At 39.5% G+C, this 15,444-nt stretch overlaps 1 protein-coding gene across 7 annotated transcripts in view; it reads right to left on the bottom strand.

Moving 5' to 3' along the window:
- The window catches only part of SH3KBP1 (SH3 domain containing kinase binding protein 1), a 415,998-nt gene that overhangs the window by 117,812 nt on the left and 282,742 nt on the right, over positions 1 to 15,444 (bottom strand). For all 7 annotated transcript variants that reach the window (XM_072615333.1, XM_072615332.1, XM_072615331.1 and 4 more), the window contains one exon: positions 2,784 to 2,878. In XM_072615333.1, coding sequence (XP_072471434.1) covers positions 2,784 to 2,878 — 95 coding nt within the window. The remainder of the gene's footprint in view (positions 1 to 2,783; positions 2,879 to 15,444) is intronic.

Here is a 15,444-nt window from a genome sequence, read left to right as displayed (position 1 = left end):
AGGTGACAGGGTCAGAACATGAGGAGTTACCAGTAGGAATAGAAAGGAACTGAAGAGTAAAAGAGAGGCATTTTTTTTTAAAAAAAGGGAAGCAAAAGTATTTGGTGCATGATTAGATATGAGGGGCTAAAGAGAAGGAAGAGTCAGATGGTTAAAGGTTCTGACCCTAGGGGGTAGAGAACAGGAAGCTGGGGGAAAGATTAGGGTGATGAGTTAAATTTTAGACCTGCTGAATTCGACTTATCATTTAATTAGAAATCATGGAATTTAGATTTAGTTCAGATCAAGGGCTGAAAGAGAACTCAGAGAATATGTAGTTCAATTTTCCTCATTTCACAGATTAAGTGACTTGCCCAAGGTCATACAAGTAGTAAGTACCACAGGTGGGCTTGGAACTCATCACTGAACTTTACAGCCAATGTTTGTACTATGCTACTTCCATCACCTTTAAAGCAAACAAGAAAGTCTTATTAAAAAGAATGTTTTAAGCTTTACAAATATTGATAATGAATGTGCTGGAAAAACAAAAGCTATGAATGAAAAGATAATTTTGGGAAAGAAACCCTACTCACAACGAGTCATCATTTTCTGTTTACTGGATAGAGATGTCATTCTTTGTAACTAAAAAGCTGAGATGTTTTGAAAAGAATAAGTTTTAGATGAAAAGTAGACCTAAGAGCAAAGATTGGACTTTCACCTCTACAAGGAAGTGTCCTTTCTCATTATCTCTGTAATTAAGAGCAAAAGAATATAATCTATATAACTTCCATGCTTCATCCACACCTAATAACTTTCTGAGTTATTCTATCTCCCCATTAAAGGTTATCTAAATTAAACAGACAATAAGGGCTTTATAGGTTATAGCAGTTATACGAACGCTAAAAGTTCTCATCTGAAGAAGTGTTAGAATAAGGGGTTATACAACCAAAGGAGGAAAATCCCCTTACTTACACTGAAGAATTATAAGCAAACAAAATTTCCCTCTCCCTTTTTTACCCTGAGCAACAAGGGGATAATATTAAAAACAAAAAACAAAAAACAAAACCAGTTGAAACAATAAAGGTTGTAGGGTACAGCAGAAGAAAACCATAACTGGAGTAAAGACTACTTGGATTGATTCCCAGCTCTACCATTGTGTGATAGTAAAGGAATCCCCTCCTCCACCTAAGCTTCAGCTTCCGATACTGGAAAATGAGGATAATAGCTCTAGTCTTGTGCCTTCTCGTGGATCCAGTGAAATAACGTATGTAGAAAGCGTTCTGAAAATGGCAGAGTGCTCTGGGAATCTGTCAAATGTCCTAGTCATTTGGGAGGGGAAGACTATAGTATTACTTCACAAAAGTACTTTACCACACTGGAGTTGTTAAAGAAATCAGCATTTGCTCAGAATGAACCATACAGGTCATTCAAATTTGTGTGGGTACCTTAAATTCAAGATGTAGTAAATCCAACGACAATGGTAAATCCACAGAATATACCTAAACTGCTCCCAGAGGTCTGGCTGACCTGTGCAGATCCAATTAGGCCAATATTGGTGACTTCAGGGACTAAAGTTATTCTTCCTCACCCTTTCCTAATTGCATTCAGAACCCTTCCTTCATCTGTGGTTGACCCCACCATCTGCTAGGCAAATTCTAAGGTAATCAAATTCTTATTTCCTTCCCCTTTCTCCATTCACCTTGAAAAATTATATGTGTTCAAATAAAACCCATCTATCTATTCCACTATGATCTCCTTCCCTGATGTTCCCTCTCCCAGGATGAGAAAGTGAGCTTCCTGAGATGAGGGACTGCCACGCTCTTCTATCTGTAACACCGTGTTCAGCACTGGTTCTCTGTGCACGGTAAAATGTTTCCTAAGCACCTTTTCATTCATGTATTTTTATTCATTTGTTCGATACTAGGAGACTGTAAGTAGTTTACTGACAGTATCTTCTTAAAACACATTTTACTTATTTTTTTATTCAGGTACATTTACAGTATTAGTTCTGCAATAACAGTTAATTCTTCTTTCTTTCCTAGTCCAAAGAGCAAAAATACACTTCTCTCGGGCCTAAATGACACATGACATCTTGGTTCTCCCTTTTTAAACAATTTTTGTTTTCATGTTTTTAATGAAAATATAAACCTTTTGTCAAATTGTTCTTTCAAGTCTTATGTTTAAAGAAAGCACGTTTGGGAGCATGAAAAGTCTTTCTGCCTCTGTGGCTAGAGAGCTAATATACTGAGGACAGCTCCTGGCTTGTCACAGCTGAAAACAGGATGATTCCACCGGATTGTGAAAATCTGGAAATGGCACTAAAACAAGGCACGTCTATTCAGTGGATCAGAAATGACTTTACCTGGAGCTACTGGACTTTCTAAATCAATCAGTAATAATCAATAAACATTTATTAACCATGTGCATTAACCATGTCACACTGTGCTAAATGCTGAGGATACAAAGAGTCATAAGATCATCCCTGCTTTCGAGGAGTTTTCAATCTAATGAGAAAGACAACATATAAACAAACATACAGCAATCCAGCAAACATATATGATATAGTGAGCTTTATCCAGGATAAATGGGAAATAATTAGTGGAGAGAAAGCACTAGAATTAAAGGGGAAGAATCAGGAAGGAAAAGGTGGAAAACCTCAAGGGACACTTAAACTTTAATTGCTAGCTAAGAAACCTGTGTGAGAATTAAAACCAAATAATTTCACGTGTCCAATACCAATCAAGAAATTAGCCTCATGGACGGACACAACACATCTGTATCAGAAGAGGAAATGCTCCAGTTACCTTACTGACAAGGGTGACTATGTCGCCTTCTCTGATTGTCAGCTCATCCTCGTTCTGCGCTTCATAGGGGAATATGACTTTGCAATAATCCTTGCCTGTTAAAAAAAAAGGCACATGTTTTTTATAGAGTTATAACCAATTAGTTATCTTATAACATAATATTTTCATCCATAGGCCTAGGAAAAAACAATACCTAGAACATGGAACTAATGCATGAAAATAGAGTAATGTTATGTAATAAAGTATAAACAGATAATACCTAAGATTTCCCCCCTCTTCAAGTACAACCTGAAATTCAGAAGTGTTACTAATTGCTTTAACTTTATAGAACAGTGAAGCAGGAAAACAACTCTAGGGATCAATGAAATTTTTTAAACTAATATTAGTAGTCCATACTTTGCTAGTAACAATGAGTTTAAACAATTTCCTTCACCAGGTTTTTCCATATATCATCAGATCAACAAGGAGTCTTGTGCCCAAACATTTCCAAAGTTCACATGTTGCATAGGAGAACCAGTCATATGAACTGATAAGATTAGTGTGCATTCTGGGAAGAAAACTCAACAGTTTCCTTTAAGTACATTATACTAGGCTGAAATATGTGCATGGACATATATAAATTTTGTTTATGTAAATTAGGAGACTGGAAACCGTCAGTGATATTGGCTAGATAGTCTATAATATGTACATCTATTTGCCAGAATACACCAATATAGGCAGCGAGGTAGTACAGCCGATAGATCAATGAGCCTAAATTCAGGAAGACCTGAGATCAATTCCTGCCTCAAACACTTACTAGCTGGGTACCCTGGGCAAGTCACTTAACCCAAATGCCTAACAAAAAAAAAAGAATATACTTATATACACACATAGCATACTGATATGCATGCGTATTATGGCTCACATGCAAAAACCCACCAATTTCTGGATACAATTGCCTATCTTCACCTTGGCCATGCCTCAATGACAAAAAACATTACCAATTCAAAAATATTCAAAACTTGAATTATGGATGAAAATACAGTTATTTGCACTTTTCATGGGTACAAAAGTTGCAGACAATGAAATGCATTAGAAGGTATTTAGGCTTTGAGGAGGTAGGAAGACAGATGATCACTAAAATGGTCACTTAAGGGAGGTTTTGTTTAGGACATATAAAAATTAACAATCTTAAAATTTTCAAATGGCTCTAAACTTTTCCATATACATGGGCTAGTCTCTGTATACGGACTGTAGCACACTTATCTATTAGTAAGTCAATGACCACACGCTCTAACTTCAATATAATATATACGCGTAACTGTCCGTCAGTCACTCTTGAGGATAACAATAAATTCTTCAGCAAGTAAACAGTAAATTCTTCAGCAAGGCTAAGATACTATACATATCTATAATTAGTGTGTTTACTGGAATGAAAGGTTCATTAAAAATCATCTAGTTAGTTAAATGCATAGACATTTCTGATATTTTGGTTTAAAAGTATTAGTTAAATGGATAAATGATTAGAGTGTAAAACCTCAAGCTTCACAAGACATACAGTGCATCAATCACCGATAGTCTACATTTAAGGCAATTCGGTGATTATCCATGAGCACCAACTGTGCCAAGCACTGTAGGAAACAGAAATCTTTCCAAGACAGAGCTCCTTTCCTCATGATTATAGTTTAGCTGGGGAGACAAGGTCAATATCCAGAATGACTCCAAGACCCTACAGAAATATGAACACTAAGTCAAAGGACAGCAAATGCAATGTATGTGTCATTTTCTATAGGAACGAGTAGCATTTATAGATCACTTCAAGGCTTGCAAAACGCTTTACAAGGTTAATTCATTTGGTCCTGTGATGTAGGTGCGATGATTATCTCTGTTTTACAGACAAGAAAACTGAACCCAAGAGACATGAAGTGAATTGTCCAGAGTCACAGTTAGTAAGTGTCAGAAGGGCCTGAATGCGGGTCTTCCTGACCACAAGTTCAGCATGCTGTTCGCAGTAACACCTTCATAAACCCTTCATGACAGCAATAACTAGTATTTAGACAGCATGTACCAGGCATTGTACTAATCACTTTACAAATACTATCTCATTGGATCCTCAAAAGAGCCCAGGGAGGTAGGCGCCATTACTATCACCATTTTACAGTTAAGGAAATAAGGCAAATAGAGGCTACGTGACTTGCCCAAGGTCACACACAAGATCTGGGGATGGATCTAAATTCAAGTCTTCCTGACTACAGGCCCAGTGTCCTATCCTCTGTACCACCTAGCTGCATTATTATCATCATTATCTCAAAATCCTCAAATATTCCCTGGTATGTATGTTGCTAAATAAAGCCCAATTTAAAATGTTATTATACATTCATTTTCCTTGTTATTAATATTAAACATTATCACTTCTGAGTCATCCAAATGTTCCAACTCAAAAAAGTTTTGAAAAACTAAAAACCATGTAATGAAAACTTTCCAATGGAGAAAGAAAATTTGCTCATTCATCCATTCATTCATTCATACAGTCACTATTTCCCTACAGATCACAATGGTGGTTTATGACCAACAACCAGGAAGGAATATAAACTATTACTAAAGGAACATTGTTCTACAGAGCCCTGGAAAGCCATTATCTGTAAGGAAGTGTGCTCCATGGCTTCTAAATAATTCTTACTTTATAAGTCAACGGGATGCCCTGAATAAGACTATGCAGTTGTGTGGTCACTTTAGAACACTGATAGATCAATGCCAAAAAATACTGGGAACTCCCCGGGTCCTGTTCTCCTTCTCAGCAGTTAAATAAGTTAATAAAGGAGGTCTTCTGCTAGCCTGCCTGAAGAACTATTAAACCAACCAAGTGATACATATTATCACCAACTGATCTCTGTTGTTATTCAGTCATTTTCCGTCATGTCCAGCTCTCCATGATCCACCTGGGGTTTTCTTGGCAGAGAGACGGGAGTAGTTTGCCATTTACTTCTCTATCTCATTTTACAGAGAAGGAAACTGAAGCAAATAGGGTGAAGTGACTTGCCCTGGGTCACGTAGCTAGTAAATGTTGGAAGTTGGGTTTGAACTCCTGAAGTTGAGTCTTCCTGACTTCAGGGCCAGCACTCTATCCACTGAGCCACCTAGACGCCTCGACCGATCTGTACAGTGGTTTGTATTTTTATTAAAATACTTTTCTTCCCATTATCACATCATATATTTACAACAAGTGTGTGGAACAGGCAAGATAGGTAGACAATGACTATTCCCCTTCATAGATAAAGAAGGAGGACAGGGCGACAGACTGGAACAATGACTTCATTTTTAAAGGGACCCTTCCAGGAGAGGAAACTCCCTCTCTCTTTCATTGCTGACCAGCAACTCTTCCACAACTTATCATCCTGGCGAGTTACCTGGAGCATCAAAAGGTTAAGTCACTTGCCTAGGATCACATGGCCAGTCTGTGTCTGGGGCAGGATGTGAACCCAGGTCTTCTGACTCCAAGACCAGTTCTCCATCCCTTACCCCATGCAGCCTCTCCAAAGGAAACATCCATAGGTGAAATGACTTGCTCCAAGTGAGAGAATTAGTGACAGAGCAAGGACTGAAGTCCCCTAGCTCCTGGTCCAGCAGAATCCCCTATGACAGCATATCATATTTTGTCTGTAGGATTTTCTTCTAAGCAAATTTCTAGACAAGCGATGGCCTAGGAAGGACACTAATGAGTCTTCAGTCATCAGTCTCTACTAATGAGGAGCCTGGTACTTCACCTAATGTGTGTATGTGTGCATGTATCCCAAAGGAATCAGAAATTTAGGGCTAGAAGGAACTTTAGACATCTTCTAATCTAATTCCTTCATCTTGGATGAGGAAAGTACAAAGGCTCAAAAAAATTAAATATCTCGCTCAATATCATACAACAAGTATGCAGCGAAGTTGGGATATGCTATATTACATAAGAGAATGCTATGCAATACGTAGCTACATGTACATACAACCATGCCCATATATCTCACAATTTCTAATTGCTTGTCATTGGACAATCTCAGAGTACTCCACAAAAGCATCCCTTCCAAAGGTTGTCTGGCACCAGCTCCCTCATTTTCCCTCCTCTTCACCTCAAAATGTTCTCTGGAGACACATTCTCAGTGCCTTCAAATGTTCCTAAATCTTCATGTATATTTTTATTCGTTCTTTTTTTCTTCCTTCTTCCTTTCCCAAAGCTGACCACTCTGAATTACACTTTTTCTCACAAAACCTTGCTCAAATCTCTCTGATCTTAACAACAGCTTAGCTTGAGTCCTACATCCTCCTTAAGCTACTGTCCTCTCACATCAGCTAAATTTCTTAAGAGAATCATTTCGGTAAGGTCATAGATGTAAATCTGGAAGGAGCAGTGGAAGCTGCCTAATAGAACCCCTTTCTTTTTCAGATGTGACAACTGAGGCCGGCCAGGACAAAGGTCAAATAGGCTGGTTGGTTGGTTATTGTCCTTCATTTGTGGAAGAGGATAGAACTGATATCACTACGTTGGAGTCAAGGTACAGAGTGTCTGACTGGCTGATCAGATCAATACAAGTTTGGAAGCTTCTACCACAGGTCAACCACAAATAGTCCGTGTGAACATTTGGAGTGGAGATATCTTTCAATTTGCACATCTCAAGCTTCTTTTGATCTACTGCAGTTCTGCTTTGCACAGTGCCTTCTTTGATTTGGCACACCATGAGGGGTAGTCCTGTGCCAGTATCTTCCAAGTCTCCCAAACAATTCCAAAGTTCTTCAGAAAGACCTTGAGAGTGTCCCTAAATCACTTCTTCTGACCACCATGTGAGCCCTTGCTTTGTGTGAATTCTCCATAAGATAGTCTTTTAGGCATACATACATTTGGCATTCAAATAATATGTTCAGCCCAAAGGAATTATGTTCTCTGCAGCAGAGTTTGAATGCTTGGCAGTTCAGTCTGAGAAAGGACTTCCAGTACCTTATCTTGTCAGGTAATCTTCAGGATTTTCATAAGACAATTTGGATAGAAGCAATTCAGTTTCCTGGCATGGCACTGGTATATTGTCCAGATATCACAGGCATATAACAATGAGGTCAGCACAATGTCTGTAGACCTTCAGGTTAGTAGGCAGTCTGATATCTCTTACTCCACACTTTCCTTCAGAGCCTCTCAAACACTGAGCTAACTCTGGCAATGCTTGCATCAACCTCATCATGTACTCGAACGTCCCTGAAAAGTATATTGCCAAGGTAAGTGAACTTAGCCGTAGCATTCAAAATTTCTCCATTTTCTATTTCACATATGGATGGTGTGATACTGGCTGGTGGTGAATCTGTTTTCTTGGATTAGCACAAGTAGCAGAGAATTGATCCATATTCTGTTGCATCTCAGCCTCGGAGGCTGCACTGAGTGCACAATCATCTGCAAACAAAAAGTCATACACCAACTCTCTCTCCACTTCAGTCTTGACTCACAGCCTTTTCAAGTTAAATAATTTACCATCAGAGTGGTAACTGACCTTGATGCCATTTTCATCCTCACTGATGGTATCCAACAGCACTGAAAGCATCATGATAAAAAGTATGAGAGTAAGTACACAGCCCCACTTTACTCCACTGACTACTGGGAAAGCTTGAGAGCATCATCCATTATCCAGAACCTGTACAAGCATGCCACCATGAAACTAATGCAGAACACTGAGGAACTGCTGAACAACCAAATTTCACCATAACCTTCTACAAGCCCTCACAACTTACAGTATCAAAGGCCTTGGTCAGATAGGCAAACATCATGTACAGATCTCTATTTTGCTCCTGGCATCTCTCCTAGAGTTGTTGGGCAGCAAACACCATATCAACTGTTCCTTGTTCATTTCTGAAGTCACACTGGCCCTTGGGGAGCTGACCATCTTCCAGGTGAAGGATGAGCCTATTAACGAGGAATCAATAACTAAAAGAAAGGACCCCTCCCCACCTCGTGATTGTCACAGGACAACCTATTTCCTTTTCCTTTATAGAAATGGACAATGGAGGCATCCTTGAACTCCTGAAGGATAACCTCTTGTCACATAACCCAGGAGATTCCAATCAGCATTTATATAAGCAGTGGACCCCTTGCCTTGGAAATCTCAGTTGGAATAGAACAAGCACCAGGTGCTCTGCCATTCAAGAGGAGCTGAATGACATTCAAAACCTTTTCTTCTGTTGGAAGTTCAGCTACAGAGGGACTGACTTCCATCTGAGATACACAGTTAATGGCTTCAGCACTGGTTCATGACAGTCTACAGAGAACACTATGGGAGTATTCAGTCCATTTCTCCAGGATCATGTCTTTATCACCAATCAATGTGATTCCATTAGCACCGAGTAGTTGAAATGCACCATAGGTCTTTGGTTCATAAACAGCTTTCAGAGCATCATAAAAGTGCTTTGGATTTTTACCATCAGTGTAAAACTGAATTTCATGTGCCTTCCTGCTGAGCCAGGAATCCTGCATCTAAGCTTTGCTTGCACTTTACTTTTGATGGAGTTAAATGCTGTCTTCTTAGAGACAGATGAATTATCCTGCTGATAAACCCTGTGGAGTTCTCATTTTTCATTTAGCAGCTTCTGAATTTTTCCATTATTTTCATCAAACCAATCTTGATGTTTTTGAGTGTCCTGGTCCCGGATGAGCAAATGCAGTGCTGTACACAAAATCTCTGAAAGCTGCCCCACATCTTTTCTGCTCCACTGTTGCCAACAGTGTGTTGACTCAACTTTAACTCCAAGTTAGCAACAAACTGTTCAGGCTCAGAGAAGTGGTCTTTTGGTAGTCACCTTGCCTTGGAGGCCACTGTTTTGATTGAATGCAAATATTAAGCTTGAAGAGGATGAGTCTCTGATCAGTCCAGCACTTTGCACCACACTTTGCATTCGTTATTCTCACATTCTCTCTCTTCTCCTTATGATTATATAATCTATTAAATGCTAGTGTTTGCTGTGAGGGAGCATCCATGAAGTTTAATTGCATTTGAATAAATAGATGCCAGTGTTGATGATGAGAAGGTCATGAGATACACAAGTCTTCAGTAAAAGACTGTTGCTCTTTCCAATCCCACTTCTCCCAAGGACTCCTTGCCATGTCTCATAATCTGTGCCTCCTCTGACCTTAAAGTAACCCTGAATTACACGCTTGTCCACTTTTGGCAAATTGATGATGATGATCCAGGTCTTTGTAAAATTTTTCTTTGACCTCATTAGGGTTCATCATGGTGGGAGCATACACACTGACAATGGTGGCCTGGCACTTTCCTTTAAGTAGAAATTACATTGTCATGACACTGTCCTTCACTTCTTTTGGGAGACGTACAAGTCTGTTGACCAGGTTTGATTAAGAAACCTATACCCACTTCATAGTGCTCCCTATGACTGTAGCCACTCCAGAAAAATATGTATCCAGCTCTGACTTCTGTAAGCGGGCCTCTCTATCTGTCATCCTTGTTTCACTCAGGCAGGGCCATTTGGATGTGATACTTTCTGGGTTCTCTCAAGAGCTGCTCATTTTTAAGGTCTCCTGGATTTTGTGTTGTCTATATGCATGGCCACATTCCACTTACTAATGATGAATGGAATCATCTTTGCAATCATTTTTGTACTCTTTTTGTGTTTGAACTGCAGGCCACAGTTAGGTGAAACAGACAATTTTTAGGGCACCTTTTCTAGTCCCTTCCTCACACCAGAAGGTAAACTGTGTGGTCCTTTAAGAAGGCTGTTCAGATACTTGAAGAGCTGCTGAATCCCAACATTGCTTCAGTTCAATAAAAAAAAATGACCCTGTGGCTTGGGCTGCCTGTATGCAGTGTTGTAACTACAGCTCCCAGTATATCCTCACTTGCTGCTTTGTCCCCTTGCTCATTACCAGAGGATTTTAAGGTAGGTAAAAATAGTAAAATGGTATGGGTGATATCTTTTGATTAGCACATAAACTGGATTTAAGTGAGGCAGAGTTGCCCAGTCATCAGCCTCACTCTCTTTTCCAGAGTAATCAAGGTCTAGTGGAAAGACAAAAGTCAAGATGACTGGCAATGGCTTGGGATGCAGTGGATGACCTTGGCATCTTTGATGTCTAACCAGACTCTAAGTGTCCACAGCACCTGCTTCCACCACCTTTGTAGCCCATTGGAACAAGCTATTCACATCTGCCCACTCTGTCAGGGGATGGATGTGTTCACATGCTTGGGCAGACATCCCCCACCAACTCACTGATGGGCTTGAGATCCATCATTCACCCTGAACCTGGATTACCCATCTGCTGAAATAGTTTACCAGAGTATGGTCATTGTGCATGCTACAGCTTCTCGGAGTCATAGGTGAGAGCTGGGCAACTGGTTAGACACCAAAGGTGGAAAGCAGACTTAAAAAGGGCTCTGCAGGTCTCACACCAGAGATACTGGTCTTTCTAGAACATCTGTACACTCCAATACATAAGCAGTAGAGACAGCATTTGAATGTGAAACTGAAGTACTGGTCTCCTTGCACTTCCTAGGACAAGACACTCCATTTCCCAACTCTGGGCATTTTCACCAGCTGTCCCCCATGCCTCGATTTCTCTCCCTCCTTGCCTCTGCTTTCTGACTTCCTACAGGTCCCCGCCAAAATTCCACCTACTACCTGAAGCCTTTCCCATTCCCCCTTAATGCTAAAGTCTTCCTCTGTTGACCAGTTCTAATTTCTCCTCCATGTATCTTCTTCATTCAATACTTGCTTACATGTTACCTCCCCCATTAGACTCTGAGCTCCTTGATGCTAAGGATTGTTTTTTTGCCTTTCTTTGTATCCCCACCACTTTGTACAGTGCCTGGAAGACACTGTGCTTTATAAATGCTTGTTCCCTACTGCCCACAAACACTCACCACCTCCACTTAGACACCACCAACTCAGATTCCTTGAAACCTTCTCTTCTTCTGGCTCCACATGGTCCCAGTTTTCTTCTCCCCCCTTGGGCTATTCCTGGTAATCTTCCTTCCCCCCAACTCCACAACAGACCTTAGTTTAGTTCTCTGCCCGGCCCACTCTGCTCTTGTTTCATACTCTCTGCTCTGGAATTCTTCTACATTCTTTGTTAATAGGGATGACTCTCTGGTAGGATCTGGTAGGAGGAGGGATGAGACATACCAAGATATACATGGGATGTAGAAAAAAAGAGAGCTATAAAAAATGTAATAGGACATCTTTAGTTTTCCAAGGAAATGTCTAAACCCTTCTTAATTTATAATAAATTCCAAGCAGATAAGTAGGCCTTCTTAGAAGTAAAATAACTAAATCAAAATAATGCATAGTGTGGAAATATATTTTGCATATCTTCGTATGTGTAACAGGCATCATATTTTGTACCTTCTCAATGAGTGGGGGAGGTTTGGAGGGAAAGAAGAGAATGAAGAACTGAAAATACAATTACAGAAATAAATTAAATTTTTAAAAAATGCATAATAGAGTCGAGCAATTAAAAAATAAACGAATAGCATACAACTCCTCATAACAAAATCCATTATCCACACTCCCCAAAAGGTCACGATGATAACAACTGACATGTATATATAAAACCCATTAAACTTGGCAAAGTTCTTTATCTCATCTAAGCTTCCTGACAACCCTGTGGCATTGAGAGTACAGGAATTCTTCTGTGCATTTTAGATGTGAAGAAAATGAGCTTGAGAAAGGGAAAGTGATTAAACACCCAAAGGAGGATGTGCACCCCACTCTTCCTGCTTTCTCTCTACCATAACAAGCTGCCTCCCAAACGCTAACTATGACATTTAGCATCAGAGCACAGAAGTGATCACAGAAAGGTGCTCTAAATAAAGGAGCTCAGGCTTTTCTGATGCTTCACCATCAGTTCACAAACAAAATCTTCATCCTTTCATTTTAAAAACCTATTTCTAGATATTCCACAATACAGAAGACCAATAATAACAGCATTAAGGTAAAGAAAAAATCTCCATCAGTGGGTCTCTTTTTGTCTTTTTTCTTAACAGTACATTTTCCCCAATTACATGTAAAGATAATTTTCAACATGCACTTTTGTAAAATTTTGAGTTCCAAATTTTTCTCTCTCTCCCCTCTCTCCTCAATACAACAATCTGAAAAAAGTCCATCATGTGCAATCATGCTAAACATATTTCCACATCAGTCATGTTGTGAAAGAAGAATCAGAACAAAAAGAAAAAAACCAAGAGAAAGAAAAAAACAGAAAAAGGGAAAATGGTATGCTTCAAACAGCATTCCGATTCTAAAGTTTTTTCTCTTGATGTGGTTAGCATTTTCCATCACAATTCTTTTGTAACTGTCTTGGATCATCATATTGCCGAGAAGAGTCTATCTTGTTGATCATTGCACCACGTTGCCATTACTGTGTACAGTGTTCTCCTGGTTCTGCTCACTTCACTCAGCATCAGTTCATACAAGTCTTTCCAGGTTTTTCTGAAATCTGCCTGCTCATCATTCCTTATAGCACAGTAGTATTCCATTATATTCATATACCACAACTTTCTCAGCCATTCCCCAATGGATGGGCATCCCCTCAATTTCCAATTCTTTGCCAGGTTCCACTTTTTTAGCCTAAACAGCTGAACCCCACATGTCATGAACAACTCTGAAAAAAGAATCCTTCCTGAGCTTAAGCTGAGATGGGAGAATTTTCTTCCCTCTACACTAGCAGAGATCATTTTGCATTAGCAGCATCGAGTCCAGGAGAATGGCTTGAATATCAGAGTACTTGGTTCAGGTCCTTGTTCAACTGTTCACTATGTGACTTTAAGCAGGTCATTTACTTTTTTTTTTAATTAACTTCATTTTCCCTATCTGTGAGAGGATAAATTTATTTGCCCCATTTATCTCACAAGGTTGCTTGGAGGATCAAGTGAAAAATAACACACTTTCCTTCAAGAAAACATCAAGTGCTATTCAAAAAGAAAATTTTATTTGATCATAGGAAGTTTGTTTTGGAAGACTCCCTGTTGTATATGCCTTAAGTCCCCAGAACAGGAAGATGTGCCTCAGTGACATTTATTTTCACCGAGACACTTGAAACCAACTAATTACATGGGAACTGCTTCTAAAGCCATTCAATCATCCATCGGATCTTACATGTGTCTATGTATGTAAGGCAATGTGCTAAGAATTGAGAGGGGTAAAAAGATGAAATCATGTCTTGCATTAAACAGGAGACAAGCATGGAAATAATTAAAATGCAAGGCAATATGTGATAAGTTCCCTAAGAGACAGTCAGAGCACTATGGAAGTTCAGAGGAGAAAAGAGATTGCTTTCTAGGCAGATGTGGGATCAGGGACATATTTAGGAAAAGCTTTGTGTGCAGGACTAAGCAAGTAAATTAAGCCTTGAAGGATAGAAAGCTTTGACAGGAAAGATGCTGGGAGGAGAACTCTATGAACAAAGAGTATGGCAGTTACTGCTGAAAAACAAAGCACAAATTTAGGGGAAGTTTGGACAGGCCAATTTGGCTGAACATAGGGCACCAAGTAAGGGGAAAGAAGATTAGCTTACGGGGGTAGATATGTTGGGGGCAGATGGGAAAAGGCCTCAGAGCAAGAGGTGAGATGCAAAACACAAATTGTACTAGACTTCAAATAGAAAAATTAAAAAAAGCTGTCCCTGTCACATTTAACATCTGCAATGGCATTCCTTTTTTCCTTTTGTTTTAAATCAATGATGATAATCAAGGGTTCTTAGCCTTATTCTATATTGTAAATATGGCTTTTTTCATTCTTTCTAAAATGTGCATTGTAAGCTGACAGACACTCATGTTTTAAAAATACAAATTTTCATAAAGAAAGAAAAACGACAGAAGCAATGCATCCATTCTCTCAGTTTTCCAGTTTCATTTTTCAAGGTGACTCTTCTTCATTCGACTTCTCTATTTTATACAGAACATCCTGTACCGACTGAGTGAAAACCCAGAAGAGTCAGGAACTGCTGTGAAATCGACAGTAAGATACAGAAAATAGTCTTTCTGGTGGAAACAGTCATTGATTTGAGAGTCAAAGACCCTAGGTGCAAGTTATGGTTCTGTTAATATGTCCTATTAGGCAATTCACTTAACTTCTTACTCGTGGAAGTTTCCTTATCTGTAAAGTGAGAAGGACTGGACAAGATAATTATCACTAAGGTGTATTCTACCTCTAAATCCTATGATATCAAGATATCACGGCTGTCTATCTTCCTCATCACCCTGCCCTGAGGAAGAGCCTGGGCTTTGGGCTAGGTGATGAAAGTGACAGAAAGCGACCATGAGGTACTGCTCAAGACTGAAAAGCAAAGGACACCAGAACCTCCAATAGTGGCAGCAGGTTTCTCCTTGCTTGATTTGGTTTATTGAATCTAGTGGTCCTGGAACATTCCTGATAGAATGACAGCCAACACCAAAAACAGGGAATTTCAGTCTTCTTCCAAATCCACCTGACTCCATCCTGATGCCCTGATATCCAAGTCCTGAGTTCCCCTAAAATTCTAGGTTATCTAAAAACTGTTCCTGCTGGACTCATGAGTCAAGATCAAATAGACGTTCAACTGATCAGTCAGGGAGCAGCAGTGGGGAACTAAATAAACTCAAACTAGGCATTTCCTAAAATTCCTGGATTCACTTTCTAGTCTGAAAGAGATTTCTGCACTGCAGCATCCTCAAAA

Source organism: Notamacropus eugenii, chromosome 5, assembly GCF_028372415.1.
Source record: "Notamacropus eugenii isolate mMacEug1 chromosome 5, mMacEug1.pri_v2, whole genome shotgun sequence".
NCBI classification, from domain to species: Eukaryota; Metazoa; Chordata; class Mammalia; order Diprotodontia; family Macropodidae; genus Notamacropus; species Notamacropus eugenii.
The sequence above is the reverse complement of the archived record's forward strand: the minus strand, read 5'-3'. Positions and strand labels throughout refer to the sequence as shown.